At 39.5% G+C, this 22,686-nt stretch overlaps 1 protein-coding gene across 3 annotated transcripts in view; it reads right to left on the minus strand.

Moving 5' to 3' along the window:
- Smg1 (SMG1 nonsense mediated mRNA decay associated PI3K related kinase) overlaps positions 1-22,686 on the minus strand; it is a 102,763-nt gene that overhangs the window by 47,300 nt on the left and 32,777 nt on the right. For 2 of the 3 annotated variants that reach the window (XM_051149280.1, XM_051149281.1), the window contains 20 exons: positions 22,399-22,612; positions 18,096-18,221; positions 17,637-17,709; positions 16,733-16,830; positions 15,062-15,235; positions 12,492-12,716; positions 11,573-11,674; positions 10,513-10,782; positions 7,787-7,917; positions 7,519-7,680; positions 6,813-6,931; positions 6,043-6,130; positions 5,856-5,957; positions 4,146-4,286; positions 3,488-3,687; positions 2,940-3,136; positions 2,585-2,749; positions 1,920-2,074; positions 805-947; positions 460-661 (listed from right to left, as the gene is read on the minus strand). In XM_051149280.1, the coding sequence (XP_051005237.1) occupies positions 460-661; positions 805-947; positions 1,920-2,074; positions 2,585-2,749; positions 2,940-3,136; positions 3,488-3,687; positions 4,146-4,286; positions 5,856-5,957; positions 6,043-6,130; positions 6,813-6,931; positions 7,519-7,680; positions 7,787-7,917; positions 10,513-10,782; positions 11,573-11,674; positions 12,492-12,716; positions 15,062-15,235; positions 16,733-16,830; positions 17,637-17,709; positions 18,096-18,221; positions 22,399-22,612 (3,087 nt within the window). Of the gene's footprint in view, positions 1-459; positions 662-804; positions 948-1,919; positions 2,075-2,584; positions 2,750-2,939; positions 3,137-3,487; positions 3,688-4,145; positions 4,287-5,855; positions 5,958-6,042; positions 6,131-6,812; positions 6,932-7,518; positions 7,681-7,786; positions 7,918-10,512; positions 10,783-11,572; positions 11,675-12,491; positions 12,717-15,061; positions 15,236-16,732; positions 16,831-17,636; positions 17,710-18,095; positions 18,222-22,398; positions 22,613-22,686 lie in introns of those variants that run through there. The other variant, XM_051149282.1, reaches the window with a different exon arrangement.

Here is a 22,686-nt window from a genome sequence, read left to right on the forward strand (position 1 = left end):
GCCTTTTCTCTTACTTCTTGACTCTCCATTTTGAAGAGCTAGAAGCTATACTATGTACTGATAAATATTATATACAGCTTTACTATATACTGATGCTCCCATAGATTATGTTTTCAATTACCAGGAAGGCAAGAACAGAGAACCAAACTCTGATGAGCTTTGCCCTACCAGCCATGTGTCTGGGATGCACTAAATTCTCATTTTTGAGATGCATAATTAAAGAGGAATGAATAACCTAATTTACAGGTGCTAATTAACTCCATTGTTAAATTTTCTTAGAATATTCAACAGTACTTCAGAAATACAGCTGTCCTGTGTGACCCTCTCTAAAGCACTGTCTCTTCCCACTAGGCGGATTCCTTCCTTGCCCCACTGTTGGCTTCCTGTTATAAATATAACCAATTTTAGTATCTCACCACAGAGGAAGACTATTGACAGGGCAAAGGGTGCTATACTTACTTGATATAGTTGAAATCAGCTTTCAGACTGAGTGAGGTGCTGCCAGTGTTCTTCTTCAGGTCGTGGACCGCGTTCTGCCACTCCTGCACAGCAGACCAGTCAGCAATAGAGATGTAGCATTCACAGGCCTTATTTCCTAGGTAGTTGATAACTTCAGGGGAAGAGTCAGTTGGTTTGGACAGCACAGTTTTTCTGGATTCACCTAAGTAAAAAAAGTTTTTAAAGAAGACAAAACTGAAAACTGTAAAGATTTCATAGAACATAGACTCCTGGAAACATACAGTAAGTTTAGCTGCACAAATTAACTGCAGCTTTAGCATTTTTAATTTAAATACAAATGCTCACCATTTAGAGAGTGTTTGGGGCTGGCACTGTTACGTCCAGCATTGGCCAATGTAAGAACAGACTTGTCAAAGCTGGAGATGCAGCAATCAACACCGGTCATTGCACATAGGTGCTCCTGGTACTCCACAGAGGCCTTTTCAAACCTTAAATGCAAATTAAAGCAGTCTTTTTTTTTTTTTTTTTAAAGTACTCAAATGTATCTCATTTCTAAAAGAATTAATGATGAGAGAATGAATTAATCAATCAATCGCACCTGGACAATCAGTCAGTTATCTGGAAGGGGAAATAGATTTCTGCTTCACACCAAGACAGTATAGAACAATTAGTGAAAACAACCTAACAACTTTGATGTCCAGCAATAAAGTATGTCAAACTATCATATACTCACAAATAAGTAGTGGTGTCCATTAAGAAATACCAGATTGTGGAATTAATTAATTATTAGGGTTTTTTGTTTGTTTGCTTGTTTGTTTTTGACACAGGGGTCCTCTGTGTAGCCTTAGCTGGCCTCACAACTAAGATCCGCCACCATGCCCAGCATAGATTGTAAAGTATGTAACACGGCAAAATATTTTTTAGAACATTGCTGAGCAGAAAAACCATGCAGCTCTGTACACAGACTGCTGTTTCTATAGCAGAGGAAGAAACTTCCACATAAGAAAATGGAGCTTTAGGCACACCAAAACCTGCAGACACCAGGTTATTCATCTTTCCAAATTAAAGTGGTTATTTCTCTCTCCAAAGTCTTAAAAACTACTTCAACTTCACCCAGACCAGAATTAATCTACACATGCAATTCACAGAATTGTGAGTAAACACTCCAGCAACACACAGTATTACACTAGAGTCTAATCTGGAAGGTTTTCAATTTAAAAAAATGTTTAAAACCAATTATGAAACTGAAAACCCTGGTTTTCTAGTATGATTTCTCAAAAGTTCCAACTTATGAGATGCTCCTGCATGGACACTATCAAAAAACAAATGCAAGATGCCTCCTACCCAAGTGACTGCAGTAGGTGGCAATGACCAACGTGGACAAAGCCATTTTTACTAATATACAATATAGGACTTGAACATAAAAAATAACATCACCTATTTCTTTCCTTCTAACTTACCTTCCTTCGGCCTGCTGGGCCACTGAATTAATCCAGAGAAGGTTTTTACCAACAGCTGAAGATGACCAGACTGCAATTCCCTGTATTGCTTCAGGACAATGGAGCTCACACAGTGCTTCAACCACCATCATGATAGTTACTTCCAATTCATTTCCCTGGAAACGGCAGACAGAAAGATTAACCACAGGCTTCAATACCACTGAAATTCAGATCGCTACTGGACAGCTACTGGTCAATATATATAAATAAAACAGTCACATTATTTAGCTTAGCTTAAAAATCATCACAAAACATTTATCTTACCAAGTTGTTTTAGATTTTATTTATTTTTACTGAACCTAATTAAATTAAGAACTTTGCCACACATTACAGGACTGTGTTCCACAGACAAATTTCTTATAATTATTCCTAAGCCCCACTATTTAGGAACAGGAAGTTCTTATTTTTAACAAGTTCTATATAGAAAACATAAACGACACGGATTAGTCATAGGGGGAAAATGGGAAAGTAAAATTAGTAATGGAGAAGTCATTAGTTTTGTAAGATACTGGATGAAAAGCCTTGCAAAAGACCTAACGCTCATTTATGTACAGACTGAATTCTATCAGAAAAAAAATTCAAATTTCTACAATCAGTTAAAATGCATTCAAAATGTACCACTTTACCTGAGATAGACTATTTGCTTTCATTTCAGTCAGTAAGTCAAAGCCATGTCTCACTGTCACTGCAGGCTGACCTGCCAGCAATCCAACCCTCATGATGGAAAGGCGGATCCGAGTGAGCCAGTCTTGGCAAGTCTGTCGATTTGTATAGAAAAAAGTCCTAATGACCTTTAAAAAAAAAGAAAGAAAGAAAGAAAGAAAAAAGAAAAAAAGAACTCAGGACCAGTTTAAATTATGGTGAAGATGTCTTTAACACATACAAAGTAAACACAGTTGGTTACTATGGCTGCAGCCCTATACCTCCCACCAGGTGCCACAATGAAATCTATTGCAAAGCACCACTCCATCGGACACCAACCTTGGGCGGTGATGTCAGAGCGTTCGCACATCCCTCATAGGCATTATACATTAATTTCTCCAGGTTCTCTAGATACTGAAGCAGAAGAACAAGCCTAAGCTGATTGCTCCCGTGGCCCTCGTCATTATCTGCAGTGGTCCACTGGCTAACATCCTGGTCAGGGTTTAGTGTGTGGGCTGCAAGACTTCTAATGATACCTGAAGCAAAGACAGCAATAATAATCTCTGAATCACAGAAAAACTCTTAATAAAATCAACTTATAATACATCCTGTTTATATATTCATCAATTTAAAAAAAACAAAGATTAAATATCTTCATTTTCTGAGGAAAATGTTTGTCCATATAATTCCCTAAGCTTTTGAACAAAAAGAGATACTCACATAAAAAAAGAAATTATTTAACAAAACTTATTCTAAAACATCTACAAAAATACTTAGAAAACACTATAGAAGGAAAACTACTCTGAAATCTCTATTATAGGAAAGCCTTGGTTTCTGAAGTTTAAGACCTACATCACAAAGTTTGAAGAATGCCAAACATTGGTTACCTTCAATTGTCTGGAACGTGTCCTGGGCTCTGCCCAGGGGGGTTCGCAGCTTTGACAGAACAGTGAACTGCGCAGCTTCCCAAATAGCCCACTGCCAAAGGACAGCATCTGTCTTGAGGAGATTGCGGGGAATTGTGGACTGGTCACGCTTATCCAGCCTCTGGCAGCTATAGAACAATCTTTCTAACCAATTGTCCTTCCTAGGAAAAGTAGTTTCATATGTAACAGACAATGACAACTTCATCTTAATAATCAAAACAAATGCAAGGGAATGGGAGTTGGGACCAATTTTTCACAGCAAAGGAAGAGACTGCATCACAAGAACAAGCTGAGATATGCAGCTCATAACAGTTTGGCTGCCAGGTTATATTTCATTCACCACAACTGAGCATCTTGACAATATCATCACCTCCAACCCTCCCTTACAAAGTTCGTGTCAATCCGATCAGTCAGGTGTCAATCATCAGCGAATGTCTCTGCCCAGTTCTGATGTACAAATGTATCTATCTACAAAGCTGATGAAACCCACAACGAGCTACCAAAGAACATTACTTTCTTTCAAACATGACACCTTGGGTGAATGTTTTCTCAACTCTGAGTGCAATTCTCAAGAGAGTCTCAAAAGTACCTTTCTCTAATGAAAGTTAAAGAGCCTTACCCTATTCGGTGAGAGTTTCCATACAAAATGAAACTGATGACATCAGAAAAGTCCTGAGGGTGGAACGTGTTACTTGGTGCTTTACTCATGTGGCTTCTCAATGCCAGAGAAATCTCCTGAATCTCTGTGTGATTGTTATTGCTGTTAACAGAAAGCAGTCGTCATGCGCAGTGTTTTAGAAGGTTCTATAAATGGGGCACTGTAACTTCAGCGGAAGCAAAAAACAAAACCAAGATTTAAAAAAAATGGACAGAGGACACAAGACGTGGTGGTCCAGCCTTTAATTCCAGTATTCAGGAAGCAGAGGCAGGCAGATCCTTGAGTTCAAGGCCACTCTGGTCAATATAGTGAATTCTAGACATACCTAAGGCTATGTAATTACAACCAATCTTTAAAGAAAAAAAGCAAGCAAGGGGTAAGGGTAGATCATAATTTCAATTTTATAATCTTTAAAAATTCTCAAATTGTTGGTGCAGGAAGGTCATGAGATGGCTCGATGTTAAGAGTACTCGCTGATCTTGGTACTCTTCCAGAGGACATGAATTCAGCTCCCAGTACCCACACAGGGGTTCACCAACTGCCCCTAACGTCAGCTCCCAAGAATCCAACTACAGGGGGGACACACACACAAATCTACACATGTGCATACATATACAGGAATGCACGCACCTACAGAAAGTAAAAATAAAATCCTTCTTGAAAAGACTAGTGCACACCTGTAATTCCAGAACCTAGGAGGCAAGAAGATCTTGAGTTCAAGAACAGCCTGGACCTTGCTAAGAAAGGTCTTGCCAAGCAAGACCTTGCTAAGAAAAGAAAAGAAAAGGAAAGGAAAAAACAAAACAAAACAAAACAAAACAAAAAACAAAAACAAAACAAAACAAAAACAAAAACAAAAACAAAAACAAAAAAAAAAAGAAAGAAAGGAGCGAGGAGGAGAGAGGGCATGCACTAAGAATGTAGCTCTGTCAGTGTACCGTTTGCCCAGCACACACACACAAATCCCTCTGAATGCTCACAGCTGCACACCTGTGACTCCCCCGCCCCCAGCACTCTGGAGGAAGACAAGAGGGTTAACAGTTTAGGGATCTCCTTGGCTATATAAGAAGTTAGAGGCTAGTCAGGGATAGCTGAAACCTTGTCTCAAAAAACAAAACAATGCTCCAAAATCAATTTAATCAAAAGCCATAAAAGTTTGGGTATCTGAACTACTGGAATTAGAGAGAAGACTTGGTTATTAAGAGCGCCTCTTGGTCTGCAGAAGACCCGGGTTTGGTTTCTAGTACCTAAAAGGCAGCTCAAAACCATGTATAACTCAAGTTCCAGGGGATCCAACCCCTTTGTCCTGACCTCAGAGGGCACAAGGCATGTACATGGGGGCACAGAAATGTACACACAGGAAAAACACTCAGACACAAAACAAAAATAAACAAATCCTTTGAAAAAGAAAAAATATCTAAACTACTATGAAAAGCATTTTTGGAACAACATGAATTATTCTACATTAATTATTGTAAGACGATAAAGATCACAAAAATTTAATAGAAAGGTTTTCTTCTTCCAAGTCTCAAGATTTATCCTCTGACACCTCTTTGATCACAGCAAGTACTAGGTAACATGTAAAACTAATGCAGTAAACATGGAGATTTATCATTTTCTATGGCAGACAATTACAAGACGGTAAAGCACACTGAGCCAAAACAGTTATACCTTAGTACAACATCTAAAGGGATTGACTTCAACAGTTTTCCAAAGGCCTGTCGAATGCGAGTTCCACTATGGACCAGCTGAACACGGCAGACGTCAACACACCTATGAAAAATGTTAGATAAAGAAGGTATGGTAGCATTGCTATGCCACTGCACCCAGACTCAAGGATGCGGCCTCTAGTCCATACCTCTGTAGCAGATCATCTGGCAAGGAAGAGGACAGAGCATGGAGACTGCTGCATGCTTGCATGCAGATATTCACATCTTCAACAAGAGCTATTATTTTAAAAAAAAAGGGGGGGGGTTACTTTCAGTAATACTGCCCCTCCCAATAAAGTGTATGCCATCTAACATACTGTTCTGAACCCACTCGTTCACTCACTCATCAAACAGGAAGCATCTACTATGAAAGCACTATTATTATGCCCTACTCTTACCTGAAATCCTCACTGACAGTAAGTAGTAACACCTAAGAAATTAATATTCAACAAAATTTAAGTTAACCACTTCCATATAAACCTTATTTTAAGGAAAAAAAAATTCACCTTCATGGAATAAACTAAACTTATACAGATGAAAACCAGACAATTCAATTGTTTTCAAATACTAAATAAAAAATATTCAAGACTACTATTCATGGCACTAAAATAAGGACTACGAAGCTTCACATCAAGAAGAGTGTAGACAGTGCTGGAGGGTAGTTAAGAGCCCCAGCTGGTCTTCCAGAGGACCCAGGTTCAATTCCCAGCACCCACATGGCAGCTCACAAGTGTATGTAGCTCAGAGATTCCAACACACTCACACAGACATATACAGGCAAAACGCCAATGCACATAAAATGAAAATAAATCATTTTATAAAATTTAAAGAAGAATGTTGACGTAGCTACCTTCTCCGACTACCCAACATTCTTTTTTTTTTTTTAAGGTTAATAAAAATTAAAGCATAAATCTCTTACTGTTGGCTAAAAGACCATTGGAAAATTTGTGAAAAGATGGAAGGGAGAATAAAGGCGCGTATGTTTCAGACTTCTTCATTAATACAGCCACTTCCAAAGCCCATGTCATTAACAGTTTCCTAAAAATAAAATACAGAGTTGATTTTACATTAAAAAACACACAAACAAACAAACAAAAAAACCCCAAACTCTTCTTCTATCAATTTCTTTTGATTTTTCTTTTTCTGACAGGTTAAAAAAAAAAAAAAAAAAAAGGGTAGCCCGGGAAAGGCTGCTCAGTAGTTCAGTGCATCCTGCCCTTGCAAAGGACTGACGTTCAGTTTCCAGCACCCACACCAGCCAGTCACAACAATCTGCTATTCCAGCTCCATGGGAGTGCAATACCACAAGCCTCCAAGAGCACTGCAATCATATGCACACACACATACACAAAATTATACAAAATTAAAAGTAAAATAAATCTGTAGGTAAAATGCTAAGTGTAGAGACATTTATTTCTCCATCATGGTATTGTTTCCAAAAAGCTACAGGATGCCACCGGAAAAGCTCCCCCAAAGTAGGGCCCAGCATGGAACACAGAAATCAGATAACAGAATCAAAACAGGTGCTCTGCAATGAAGCTGTAATCTACATGTATTAGTCTCAAAAAACAAAGAACTAATAAACTTAGGAACTTAGTGTTATTTTCTAAAATTAACTTAGGTACCTTGTGTCCTGGTTAAGATTATCTTTTTTTAGCAATATTCCCAAAAGATTTAATATAATTGAGAAGTGTTTCTTTGTGGCTGTGGTCACAGTGCTAATCACGGCGCCATCAAATAAGGAGGGGGATGAAGAGCTCAGACTGCTGGATATGAAGTGATCGTGCCTGGAAGACAAAGTGCAGACATCTTTCAGCTGTCATCACAAGAAACCAACAAACTCAACAAACAAAGCATTTCCCGCTGTTGTCTTCTGAGAGCTGAGCACAGTACCTGGTACAATGGGAATACAGGGTGTAGAGCACCGCATACTGAATGGCAGGGAAGTGAACAGCCAGGTCACTATGCACAATCATCAGATTCTTACTCAGCAGTGCAAACACAGTTGGAGACAGTGCCCACATCTGCCAAAGTAAAAACAAAGTGTATTTATGGCTCCCCCAAGACACACACCAGCATACACAATCTACCTTCAGAATCAAGGGTTGTTGGACACTGAAAACCTAAAGTGATAGACTAAAGCTTGGAAATTATCTAGTACACAAAGTTGAGGTCTCCAAACTGTTTCTCAAGTTACACTTTGCAGCCTGGGTGGCATCTCTGTTTAATGTAGCAACTGTTGTGAAGCATCAGCCATGACAAGCAGTAGCTGGCTGTCTCTCATATAGCTTTCTTTACAAAAGGAGTACAGAGTGCTGACGTTCACATCATGCTGGATCATCACATCACCTAACAGTGTAAGGCAGGAATTGCATGGTATGTGGGATATACCTCCATTAAGCTATTTAAAACACAAGCACGAGGGCTGGAGAGATAGCTCAGTTATTAAGAGCACTGTCTGCTCTTCCAGAGGTCCTGAGTTCAATTCCCAGCAACACGGTGGCTCATAACCATCTATGATGCGATCTGGTGCCCTCTTCTGGCCTGCAGGTGTGTGTACAAGCAAATTGAGCTCGTAAATCAATCTTTTTTAAAAATGCAAGCAAGAAACAGGTGTGCAACTAAATTTGGGGAAAAGGGTGAGTTTGATGATGTCTGGTTTAGGCAAAGAACTTTTGATACGGTAACTTGCATTTTATCAAATGGCAAGGTATCCTGTTCAATGACAAAGCCATCAAAATTGCCTCTCTGAGCCTTGTCCATCCATCTCTCTTCCTCTAAGAAGCAATGCTCCATCTGACTATCTGCCTCAACCACTGAATCCTTCCCTGTGACAAATCACAGAACGTAAATCTTTTCCAATCTATATAGAACATGAATTCCTCAAAAATAAAACTCAGGTATAAAAGAAAGGGAGTTTCCTACAGACTTCCTAAGTGCGGTGGAGCAGTAGAGAGGAAGGCACCTCGGGACAGGGTGAGTGCTCTGAGCATACAAGCTGGAGACAGCAAACACAAGCAGTAAGACGTCTTCCTTCTTCCAGAACTTTATCACTTAATACAGAACGTTACTTTCTATTAAAATTGTTTTCAACTGTTTGTGATCCAATAAAAGAAAGAAATATATAAACTAGGTGCAGTAATTATAAAATCAAAATCAGGTAGCATAATTCCAGTACTTGGGAGGCAAAGGCAGAAGTCAGCAGATCTCTTAACACCAGCCAGAGCTACACAGCTAAGTCAAAATTATAAAATAAAATAAAGAGAAAGAAACATAAATAAATAAAAGCAATGCCACTTCCAATTTCTTATTATATCTTTTTTGTGTTGGGGTTGAATTCAGGGCAAGAAACTCTGCCACTTAGTTAGACACCCAGCCTTCTCCTTCCCTAACACTGGTGTGTCTCTGTACATGTAGATGATGTCATGACTGTATTTTCACACGCGTTTATAATGTATTTTGATTATATCCATCTCATGCCCTTGCATGCCCACTTAGCCTTCTCAAACTCTCTACTTCAACTGTGGGTATTTTTGGAAACCCAACAAATGCATTCATATTGCTTACAGAAACTTAGGCAAGCACCTTTCCAGAGTCTACATGCACAAAGTCTCTCTCCCCACCAACTGTTAGTTCTGTATGAATACCTAGGGAGACAGAGTCTCATTGTGTGGAATATATCTAGTTACAGGCTGGTCTAGAATTTGCACCCCTCCTGCCTCCATCATCTGGGTGCTAAGACTATAAGCATATATTACTACATCTGGCTGAAATTTTTTTCTCTGTTGTTGTTGTTGTTGTTGTTGTTGTGTGTGCGCGTGTCTGTCTGTGTGTTGGATCTGGAGATACAAGTTGCTTAGCAGCCTAACAAGCGTGCTGGGAACCACACCTGAGTCCTCTTCAAGAGCAGTACTTACTCTCATTACTTGAACCATTATCTCTCTCCAGCCCCTTTTTCTTAAGTTAGAAAAAGTGATCTTTCTTCTTCCAAAATAATAAAAACTAAAAAAAGAGCCCAAGCTGAGAAGATGAAGCAGTAGGCAAAGTGCTTGCCATGCAAGCGTGAGGACCTGAGTTCAGACCTCTCGCACTCACTAATGTAGGTATGCACCTGTAATTCCAGCACTCAAAAGACAAGAGACAGATCCTTGGAGCTCAGTGGACAAACTAACTAACTAGTTCAATCAGTGGTCTCCAGGTTCAATGAGAGACCCTATTTCAAAAAATAATAGCTACTGAAGAAGGTACTAAATGTTGAACTTTGTCCCATCACCCCCGACTGCTACCATATACCCACACAAATAAATATATGAGGTTATGACCGGGCATGGTGATAATGCCTATCATCTGAGCACCTAAGGTCAGCCTGGTCTATATAAACTTTATTACAAAGGAGAGGAAAGACAAGAAAATGAGGTAGAGAAGGATGGCAAGGACCTAACCAGGCATAGTCTTTGTGGCCAGGAGTGGTGGTGCATCCAGTGGTCCCAGGACTCAGGGTGCTGCGCAAGAGCACAGTGAGCTCAAGGCCCACCTGGACCATACAGCAGAACCCGGCATCAAAAGAAGAAACAACACAAAATGAACACATGACTAAGTCTTTAGAAGTAAAGACTCACCCCAATTAATGAATTTTTGGCATTTCCAATTGTAGTCAGGGCACTGAGATCAAATATAACTACAAAGTTGGCATTGTCGATGTTGAATACATGATTCTGAAAAGCCTCGTGCTTAATCTCAGAACAGGCATCAGGGAGCTGGAGACTGTGCAGCAGATTGTTTAGTGCACAAGTCATTTCTCCCAAAATTAATTTATAAGCAGTCTCCAGAACAGGAATATTCTTCAAGCTGAGCACTGCCTGATAAACAGCATGAGCCACAGCAACAACCTACAAAAGGAAGATTTCAGAGAACTGGTTAAAAAACACAACCTGCAGCATGCTAGAGAGATGACTCTGCAAGATTTATACACTCAGCAACACCCAAAAGTTTCGTTTTAGAAGACCAACTTTAGCAGTGGTGGCACACACCTTTAATCCCAGCACTCGGGAGGCAGAGGCAGAGGCTGGTAAATCTTTGAGGGTTCCAGGACATCCAGGGCTATCACACAGAGAAACCCGGGGGGGGGGGGGGGGGGATATATGTCCACACCAACTTTAAAGAACCTGTATATTACTGAGCTTTTCACAAAACCCTGGATTTATTACAAATAAAAATCTGCTAAAAGCTGTTAGTGTGAGATTTCCCAGGGGGCATTGCAAGGTTTTTTTATGTTTCCTTTTAAAGTCAGTAACAATACACATATACAAACAGCAGCTCAACCTTGATTTCCTACCAAGGTCAATGGTCAATTTTGCGTGTCAGCTGATTATTAACTACTAATTTTTATTTTTAATATATGCAATGCTTCTGAATTTATAACACTAGAAATAAATCTGCTTCTTCGCCTTTGTAAAAATTTAGAAAAATCCATTTAATAAAAGTAAATTATGGCTATTTTGAAAGGGTCATTAGGTACCTCATTCACAAAAGTGCTTAGTTTGATAATAAGTATTAACCAAAATATTCATTGCAATCACTTTATATTCAACATTAACTATCATTTCACACTCACATAGCAACGAAAGGCCAACTTTTCAATGTCAGAAGTAACCAACTTGTTATCAATGTATTACTTACCTCTTTTTCTTTATGATATCGTAAAAATAGTAGTTTAGATGATGGTATAAAAAGCTTTTCTACAAATGATGATGGGAGTTTTGTATTTATCTGCTCAACAATCTAAAAGAACAAAATTTTAAAATAAGCTTACTTAAGTTACAGAAAGACACAAAGAACCTTAAATGTGCATTATTAAGTGAAAAACATGTCAATGTAAAAGGATCAGGACACCCAAAGCTACACAGAAAAACCCTATCTGCAAAATCCAAGTAACAAACAAACAAACCATCATGAGGGTTCGGTTTTGTTTTATTTTGGGAGAGGGAGTTGGTTTTTTGAAACAGGGTTTCTCTGTGTAGTCCAGGCTGCCCTGGAACTCAGAGCTCTGCCTGCCTCTGCCTCCTGAGTGCTGGGATAAAAGGCGTGCACCACCACGCCCAGCAGTTCTTTCAAACTGTAAGACTGGATGAAGTGGCTGTAGGAGGCAGTAGACAGCCTGCATGAACGAGCCAGGAACTGACGACTAGGTAGAAGGACTCGTTCACTACTCCAGTATGTTCTAAAGGAAGCGGTTATATGCAGCTTAGAAAACAAAGGAAAAGAAATTAAAGAATTGTAAGGTTTTTTCTAAGAAATAAAATATAAGTAGGTTTCTGAAAATAGTCAAAGGCAAAGGGGGACATGTTATCAACACAAAATCAGGTAAGTTATAGACTAAAGTGAGCTACTAAACACTAAAGTCAAATTGGTAACTAGGAAAAAAGCATGCTGGAGAAGAAAAATGAGAATTATTAACGGACTCTTACAAAAAAAAATAAAAGCAATCCCTTGTTTAAAAACACAAAGTAAAGCTCTATAATTTCTTCCACATCAACTTAAACTTACAGACATATATAAACAACAATTTAAAAAACAACAAAAGGAGTAATTCACATACCAATGTGAGCAAATTCAAGACTGAGATGATATAATCGGTACCACAAGTCTGGCAACTCTCCAGTTGGTCTAATCCATATGTAATGACCATGTCACAATGTATAGTCATGCTAGGATCCAAGCTGCCGAGCAAAACACCAACACACTCATTAGCAGCTGTCAACACAGCCTCAGAAAAAAACACTTGGTTTGCAGCCGTCACGCATCTCATTACTCTGTATAGAACCTGTAAATGGGGAAAACAAGCACCTTTTTAAACACTCACAAGCTTCTCTATGCCACTATTTGCTATTTAATGCAGCGTCAACTGGAAAATACTTGTTAACATTCTTGTTGTTTCAGGGTATTTTTTTTCTTTTTGACTGAGGTGGGGGCAAAAAAGGATGATCCAGGCTGGTTTTACAGTTGTGAACCTCCGCACAGACCACAGTCGATTCTCCCATTCTTGGTAGCTTATATGGGCATCTTTAATGCAATTAAAAAAAAATCTTGCTGGGCAGTGGTGATGCATGCCTTTGATTCTAGCACTTGGGAGGCAAAGGCAGGAAGATCTCTGTAAATTAGAGCCCAGCCTGGTTTACAGATGAAGTTCCAGGACAACCAAGGCTACACAGAGAAACCCTCTCCCAAAAAAGAAACAGGAAAAAATATTCTTGGGTAAAAAATATTCCAAATTACTATCATGACAAATAGAATTTGTCACACTTGAGTTCACTTGTACTCGTAGAATTACAAATGGCTGTGTAAAAAATATGTTGTCTTTATCATTATGATACACCACAACTTAGCACATTTAGGAATGTTCTGCTCACATTTGCTTAAACACAAATCTTGGACTTTTTATAAACAATCTTTTCAAAGTAAATATTAAAATTGCTTTAAACTAATATTAAAGTTTGCGTATCAATGACCATGGTAACCAAGTATTCTACCACTGAACTGTGGAAATTCTCTAGGTAAAAACTCCTGGTGTGCACAATCCTATTAAGGATCATAAAAACCAGACAATTACCAACTTAGCAGAAATCACTAAATTGTAACAATATTTATGTACTCAATTTCTACTATAAGAAACTTTTTTTAATGTTCATGCTACAAAGTATCAAAGATCTGTAACAATTCAATACCAGGTGGGTTTACTTTAAAACCTGTATACATGTTACATTAATGCTATTCAAAAAAGTCACAACCAAAGGCCTTCTTCATAACACACAGAAAATACAACTACTCTGAAAGTGCTTATGTTCCTTTCCTTTTGTTTTTCATTTGCTTTAACCGCCTTTCATACAACTCCATTACTCTTCAAGCAACAACCTTTTAAGTAATAGAAAGGGAATAAAGTAAGCCCTTCTGGAGGTTTCATAGCAGTATGAGGGTTAACTGCATGTACAACCTGATACTTCTGGTCCAAGACACAGCTGCATTACCAAGAGTTACACAGTACCCCCTTTATCTAGCACTGTGTCTAAAGTCATGCACCTAAAACAGCAGCACTGTGCCTGAGCAGCAGCACGCTTCAGTCATCTAGACGTTCTTTCCTGGCTGCCACTCATGAATCTCCGTCCTCACTCCAGAGCAGTGCTCAGGGCTCACTTCTCTTTGCTAAACTGCACTTGCTGCACACTGACCACTGAAGTGCTGTAATCTGGCCAAATCTCATACCTGGCTTCAGGCTGACATTTTAAAACAATATCTCTTTACATCAAAGAATATATAAGCATGTGACTCCTGAGAAAATGACAGGTTTGTTTTCATTGCATTAGTGGGGATAGCATTCAGGGCTTCATGCAAGGCAAAGGCTCCACCACAAACTACACATTCAACCCAAAGAAGTGACTTCTGACCCTTCCTCTCTAGCAGTTGGTTGCTGTTATATTACTCATTGTCGTTATTATTATTATTTATTACTACCACTATTACTCTGTTGAAAACTAAAGGGAGTCTCAGTTTTTTTGTTTGGTTGGTTGTTTTTCAAGACAGGGTTTCTCCACATAATTCTGGTTGTTCTGAAACTCACTCTACAGACAAGCTGGCCTCAAACTCACAGAAATCCACCTGCCTCTGCCACCCATTGCTGGGATTAAAAGCATGAACCACCATGTCCAGCAAAGACACTAAATTTTCAAAGAAAAAATAAAACTATTTTAGAAATTTTTAAAATTGTATTAAAAATAGTTAAGTGATTGCTGAGGAAAAAGCTCAGTGCTTTATGGGGTACAGGTGGGAACAGAGCCTGTGCAAGGCACTAGGTTCAAGCCCCAAGACCGCAAAATGAATGAGTAAATGAACAAACGAACCAATGAACACACACACAAACAGACGTGGGTCTGTGAAGGACCTCTTTAGAGAAGTTTCAAGGGTATGTAAGAATTCAGGGTGGCCCTTTCTTGGTGGGGTGAGAGTTTGGGAATGGTGGCTGCTAAGCAGGCTTCCCTACTATTCTGAGTAAAATAATAACCAGACACAAACACATTTAACATGTTGAACAACAACAACAAAAAGGTTAATATAGTTCATTCAATGGGTACAGGAGACCCCCACAATATAACCTGGGTTTTAAAAGACACTCACATCTGTGACATATGCTTCAGTAATTGGTGGACCCCGAATTGGGCTGAAGCGTTCCCCAATGCTCCTCACAACAGTACTGAACACACGGAGAAGTGCTGCCAGCTTTGGTAATGACACTGATGGAGGAGGAACATCTTCATCCACTGACTCCCCGGAGGCCACATGGCTGAGGTCCTAGATGTGAGTGAATATACAACACTCTTATTGCAGTAGAATCGTGTGAGGTTGCTTTGGCTCTTTGCTATAAGTGAGTAATCATAAACCAAGCCCAAGCCCTTGAACATACTAGGAAAGCACTCTATAGTGAGCTATATTCCAGCCCTTATTTCTTTATAATCTCCTGCCCCACACCCCCAACACTTTATTGCCAAGACTTCTGGGCTCAATCGATCCTCTTATCGCAGCCTCTGGAATAGTTGAGACTTATCCTATGAGTTCCCAATTCTCCCCCAAAGTCACCTAACTGGCAGATTGTTTTCTTTTTTCCCTTTTAAAACAGGCTCTCACTAAGTAGCATTGGTTGGTCTAGAACTTAATATGTAGACCAGGATGGACCCCAACACACAGAGATCCAACTGTCTCCCAGGTGCTGGGATTAAAAACATGTACAACCACACGTAGCCCTAGAAAAGATTATTACCAATTAAGAGAAATTTTAGTTGTAAAGACCTCCAAAGGGGTTAGAAATTTTAAGACCTACTCTATAAACTTATAATCTAGTTCAAAGTGTAAGATATATATATGTATATATACACACCCAAAGAGAATGATTAATTGAGATTGGATATTAGAACCAACATATTTCTACAGATAATTAAGTATCAAATAAAAAAGAGAAGAGCTAGTTAGAGTGGCATACACCTTTAATCCCAGCATTTGGGAGGCAAAGGGATCTCTGTGACATAGCCAGCTAAGGCTACACAGAGACCCTATTAATAATGCCAAAGGGTCTCTGCCTATGAAAATGGATAGCTTTTGAAAGACTAAACATCTGTATAGGTGAGTGGGAATGGGAGGGTGTAAAACAACCCGCACTCCCTGCATTCTATTTGTTCGCAAAAACACATGTGTAATATTCTGCTCCTTTTTCCTGAAGAAAACAAACACTCCAGTGAAGAAAGTGGTAGAATAATGAACTCATAGTGACTATAAGTAGCAAAGAACTAAAACAAATTCAGTATTTGGGATAGTCTTGAACACCAAATAGAAATCATGGTACTCCCATAGGAGAAAGCAAAGGCTTAGCCACAACAGGCAGGCCAGGAGCAAGGGCAAAAGCTGCAGGAAGCACCCTGAAAATGTCACATCCACACAGCAGCACCCGTGAAGTGAAGCCATGGCGTGTCCTGGATGGCATTACATGGAGACTGGGAATTCTGGAGGGCAGCATCTTTAGGGGCAGGGTTTTATTTCTGATAAACTATGGGATTTGCCTTCAAGAAAACTATCTGTTATCAAGAACATTCCTACTTTACATAGTATCAATCGATAATTTTTGACTCTTTCTGTTAACTTAAAAATAGCAAGTAAGAATAATAAGATGAATAAACCAAACCTCATTGATCACATAATTATCAGTCTTACTTATTTTGAAATAAATCTACTTCTGTTTAAAAATCTCTAAATATTCTTTTTAACCCTTTAAGAAGAACTTGGCTTCCTACAACTTACCTCAGCATATGCTTCCATGTCTTCTAGAAACTGACCAAGAAGAGTGGTAGAAAATGCAAGGTCAGCTACCCAAAATGGCTCCAAACTCTGCAACCACCCTTGACATCATGGAAGAAATTTTGAGGGGAAAAGAAGAAAGGTGGAGGATAATAAAATTAAAAGTGAACCTGCTTTCAAGCTACCTGCTCTTAAAACATGCCCTATATCACAACATTAGGACTGCCACTAAAAGCCTCTTTTAATTTTACAGAAATTAACATCCTTCAGTAACCAGTATGTAAGTCTTGCGTAATTTTTAAGCTAACATCTACAATGTCATGTGTGTGCGCGTGTGTGGCACCGTGTATTATCAGCCCAGCTGTCCACCCCAGGGTCAGGACAGGTCACCACAGGTGCACATCCATCCTCACTGACACAGCAGCATGACACCATCCATCCTCACTGACACTCACAGCAGCATGACGCCATCCATCCTCACTGACACACACTCTTCTCAAAAGTTACTACACCCAAGATTCAGTGAGGGAAATGGAAACATATGAAAATGGTGTGCGTGAATGAGTTGTTCAGTTATCATTTGTTCTCTATAATACATGACAATCTCCCAAATATTTTTGGCTCATTTAAAATGACTAGAAAAGCAACAATAAAAACAAATGACCAGATCTTCTATTCTAGGTCTCAGCGTTTTCTAGTCTCTTAACTTTCTCTTTTCTAAACATGCTACAGATGACTTGAGACACAGCCCTTAAATTTTCACAGGCGCAACTCTGTAGTCAGAGCTACCAAGTGATACTCACTTCTAATAGCTAAGGTTATCTCCCTGAAGCAACCCTTTCTTCTAAATCAGATCAACACGTCTTTGCACAGTATGTACAGGACTGACATAAGTTAAAAGACTTACCAGACACCTGCTGTGTGAGGGAGGGTTTCTGGGTATGATCTATGTGCCATCCAACTAATATATCAACTGTATCCTTGAGAGACAAGAAGACAGGAGGCCAGTCATTTTATGGTCTCACTGCTATTTCATCAGTAAAATCACATCACATTAAAAGCCCCTAAAAAAGATGTTCAATCTACCGGACATGGGTAGACTGAATTAGAGGCAGAATAAAAGAACTGTAGTCATGACACTGAGGAAATATTTCTCTTCTATACTGAAGGTACTAATGTCAGCAAAAATGCAGTTGTTACATTTTATGAAAGTAACATTATCATCATTGCCGTCACTATCAGCACTGTTGTGATACATACTGCACCAATCAACTCCTTTCGTCCACAACACCACTTATTGTTTTCTATCTGATGTCCCACTTCTTCCCACAATCACCACAGCAGAGAAAGGGAATGAGAAACTCACTCTAAAATTAGTGCTGAAAATATGAGGGTAGCATCGAGCCACCAAAAGAATGCACTTAACACATTTGCAAAGTAATTCTGGTGTATCCACATTTTCAAGAATAGACTGTAGGCTGGTCATCACAAGCTGAAAAACAAAGTTAAGATAATAAACATTTGACTAAGTAGGAAGAAAATAAAAAGATTAACTTGACAACTGATTATGATGACAAAGAAAATAAAATTTTTCCAATAATATATAAAACGTAAAACTAGAGCCAGGCGGTGGTGGCACACACCTTTAATCCCAGCACTTGGGAGGCAGAGGCAGGCGGATCTCTGTGAGTTCGAGGCCAGCCTGGTCTACAAAGCAAGTCCAGGACAACCAAGGCTACCCAGAGAAACCCTGTCTCAAAAAAGCAAAACAAACAAAACAAAAAGCTAGAGTACAAAATTCTACCACTTCTATATAAATGTTTCAAGTTTAGTATTTTCAAAAGAAAATAAATCCTATTGCTTTAATATTTTTTTTAAAAAGTAAAAGTTCAGTCAGTGTGTTAGGATGAAAACCAATATTGCTCTCTATTTTAATAGCTATTTAACTATTTGTTTCCTATCAAGTAACTTTAATGCTAAGTAACACCTCTATAGTTATTCATAAATAACTCTGTGGCTGCAACTGAATTTAAAATACAAAAGTAAGATGTACCCAGACATGGAGCCATGTGCCGTTAATCTCAGGAGGAAGATGGTTCTCAAAACTCAAGGCTAGTTTGGCCTACATAGAAAGCCCCATGCCAACCAGGGACACATAATCCTACCCACCAATACACCCCTAAAAAGCTAAGATGTGCCTGGGAAACTGATTTCTTTAACACATCTCAGTTACATTCAAGATGTAAGATAAAGCTAGGAGCTGTAGCACAAGCCTAGAAACCCAGCACTTGAGAGGCCGAGGAAGAATAAGCACATCAGAAAAGCCTGGGCTACAAACACAAGTGTTTTTGGTGTTTACTCAAAACACCAAAGAATAAATCCTTACACAGAAACGTTCTTTTTAACATGTAACATGCATGTTCATTTTTTAAAAAGACTTATTTATTATTATGTACACAGTGCTCTACCTGCATGTACACCTGCAGGCCAGAAGAGGGCATCAGATCACATTATAGAAGGTTATGAGCCACCATGTGGTTGCTGGGAATTGAATTCATGACCTGTGGAAGAGCAGTCAGTGCTCTTAACCTCTGAGCCATCTCTCCAGCCCCCGCATGCTCATGTTTTTAATGTGTGTGTAATGAAAGAATGTAATGCCGGGCTGGAGAGATGGCTCAGCAGCTAAGAACACTTCTTGTTTGGAAGAGTACCCAGGTTGAGTTCTCAGCACCCACAGAACAACTCACAAAAGTCTGTAACTCCTGTTCCAGGGGATCTGATGACTTTTTGTATGCTGTGCAGGCACTACACAAACACATGGTTGCACACACAACACTCATAAACATAATATAAATGAATCTTCTTAAAAGGTAAAGACAAAATTTTAAAATCACCATTGTTTAGTAGCCAATGTTATAATCTAAATGTTAAAATCACTGAATGAAACATTACCAATACACCAGGACATCCAAAGATTAAGACATCAGATCCAGACGGCTGATTTGAAAGGAAAAGTTAAGCTTCATAATAAGATCTGGTGATCATCCCCCAAACCAGGGTTCACTCTTCATGTCCAATAGACAAAGAACCTGCTGCCAGGTGTCTGAAATACAGTTCTGAGAATGAACCAATGGAGCATTCATGCTCAAAAATGTCTAAACTGACTTTACTCAGGAAGGTACAGCAGAAGGAAGAAAGGAAATACAATAAAATTAGCAGTGCGTAAAGTTTTGAGACAGGGTCCGTCTGTACAGCTGTGGCTGCCCCAGGCTTGTTTTGTGGACCAGGCTGCCCCTGCCTCTACTGGGATCAAAGGTATATGCCACCACACCTAGCATAGAACCCTTCTTAAAAAGGACAGCACCAAAGGCAATGAGAGACACCACAGATATAAATATTCAGAAATTTGAACATAGATTATGTATGAAATAAAATGTCTTTCCTTGGGTATATAATAGTGCTGCTATGCAAGTGTATTACTTATTTTTTGGTGATACATACTAAAATTTTAACAGGGTAAATTGTCGTATTATTTAATTTACCTTCAAATACTTCCACAAAAACTGTGGCAGCCAGGCCTTTAATCCCAGGACTCAGGAAGCAGAGGCAGGTAGATTGCTGTGAGTTCAAAACCAGCCTGGTCTACAAAGCGAGTCCAGGACAGCCAAGGCTACACAAAGAAACCCTGTCTTGAACCCATGCCCCCACACCCAAAAAAAGTGTAAGTAAAAACAAAACAACTGTAAGGAACAGACCCTGTCTCGAAAAATTAAGGTAGAGATCAATAAAAGAAAACACCAAGGGCTGGAGAGACGGCTCAGACGTTAAGAGCACTGACTGCTCTTCCAGAAGTCCCGAGTTCAATTCCCAGCAACCACATGGTGGCTCACAACCTTCTACAATGTGATCTGATGCGCTCTTCTGGCCTGCAGGTGCACATGCAGGCAGAGCACGGTATACATAATGAAGAAGAGGAGGAGGAAGGAAGAAGAAAAACACCAAAAATTGACCTCTGGACTCCAAACACATGCATACCACACATAACATCACCTACCAAAACATTTTTAACAACCTACTAGTGAGATTTAGTCGTGCACCCTTGTAATCCCAGCATTTAGGGAACAGAAGCAGGAGCAGCATCATGAGTGCAGGCCAGCCTGGGCTACAGAGTGAGAACCGTCTTAAAATGCAGAATCAACTGTTAGTGAAGTGTGATTAAGCAGGGGAATGAAGGTGTGCCTCAGCATTACTAATGTACATGAGGACTGGGGCACAATCCTCAGCAACTCCTAACTCCCCACCACAAAAAATAAATACATAAATAAATAAATAAGAAATTAGTATTTAAGCCAGGCAGAGGTGGCACACGGCTCAAATCCAGTACTCAGAAGGCGGAGGCCAGCCTGTTCTACAGAGCAAGTTCCAGGGCGGTGAGGGCTATGCAGAGAAACCCTGCCTCAGAAGAACAAAACAGAAAAGTATTTATTCAATTGATCTATATATCTCCCTGTGGATTTGGACGCTTTCACACTATAGTTAGGAAAAAAAAAAAAACTTGCGTAAAATTAGACCAGTCTGCTATGTTGTTTAGTTACAAGTAATTATTAGAAACCTTCCCAATAATTTCTTTTTGGGGGGAGGGGAAGGAGGGAGGGCTTCAAGACAGGGTTTCTCTGTAGCCTGTCCTAGACTTGCTTTGTAGACCGGCTTGTCTTGAACTCACAGAGATCCACTTGCCTTTGCCTCCTGATTGCTGAGTGCTGGGATTAAAGGTGTGCACTACCATGCCTGGGTGTGTGTACGTGTACACATACATACATTTTTTTTTAATTACTCAAAATGAAACAGTTCTTAAGTTGTAAGAAGGCAAACTAAGCCAGACATAGAGGCACAGCCCTCTAGTCCCAGACACTGTAAAGAGAGAGGCAGGAGTAGGCACATTAAGACTTTACCTCTCAAAATAACAAACAAACAAACAAAAGGACACCCGCTATTCCAGGAACCAAGTAAAAAAATTTCCCCCCCAAACATTTCCTCAACAAAAATGTTACATGTATGTTGCTCAGATCAAACTGACAAGTCAGATACAGCCTAGAGCCCTGGCACTTGGGGTTAAGGCAGAAAGGTGAGGCATTGGAAAACAATTTGCACTACACAGTAAGACCTTATCTCAAAAAACCCAACAAAACCAAAACCCTAAACTGGCAGTAAGATTTTCCACATATCCAGACACTCAGATGTGAAGTGGAATTAAACAGAAACTGGTATTCTCTCATAAATTAGTGTTTGCATTATTTTGATTAATAATTTTTGTCATTATCAAACCTAAACTTAGGGAAGTGAGAAGGGGAGGAGGTTTTTTGTTTTTTGTTTTTAATTTAGAAATTAACTGTGATGTTAGCTTTCATCTCTCCAAAGCTGGGAGGGGCCCTGTGACCCAACTCCCTCAGTGGAGTTCCTAATTTTAAATTTGCAAGTCACACTAGTATTACGCAACTTCAAAAGGAAGCTTCTAAAAAATAAACAGATTAAAAATGCTTAAAATTACTTTAAACCTAGCTTTACTCAAATTCAAAGGGTGCTTTCATCTGTACAGTGCTGTGCTCAACAGCAGGCAGCTAGGTCCTGTCCTCCACCTCACTCCATCTGTTATGGTACCTGGCTCTCACCTGCATCACCGAGGAAAAGGCTTTCTTCTCCCCAACAGTCTCCAGCGCTTTGTAGGTGGCACACAGGTAGAGGAGCTTCACTTCATCTTTGGCAGATGAGCTAAATTTGCTAAAAATCCACTTGAAGATCTTCTCAGCCTCGTAGCTCAGAGAAGCACAGAGAAGGCCAAGACAGCAAGCTCCCTCTTGCCTCAACTCCTGAAGCAACTTGCTACTGTATTTATTTTAATGAAAACCAGACAAAATACAAAGGCATTAGTCTCCAATGATGAAAGTATAACACATCTT

The sequence above is a fragment of the Acomys russatus genome, chromosome 7, assembly GCF_903995435.1.
Source record: "Acomys russatus chromosome 7, mAcoRus1.1, whole genome shotgun sequence".
Classification (NCBI taxonomy): domain Eukaryota; kingdom Metazoa; phylum Chordata; class Mammalia; order Rodentia; family Muridae; genus Acomys; species Acomys russatus.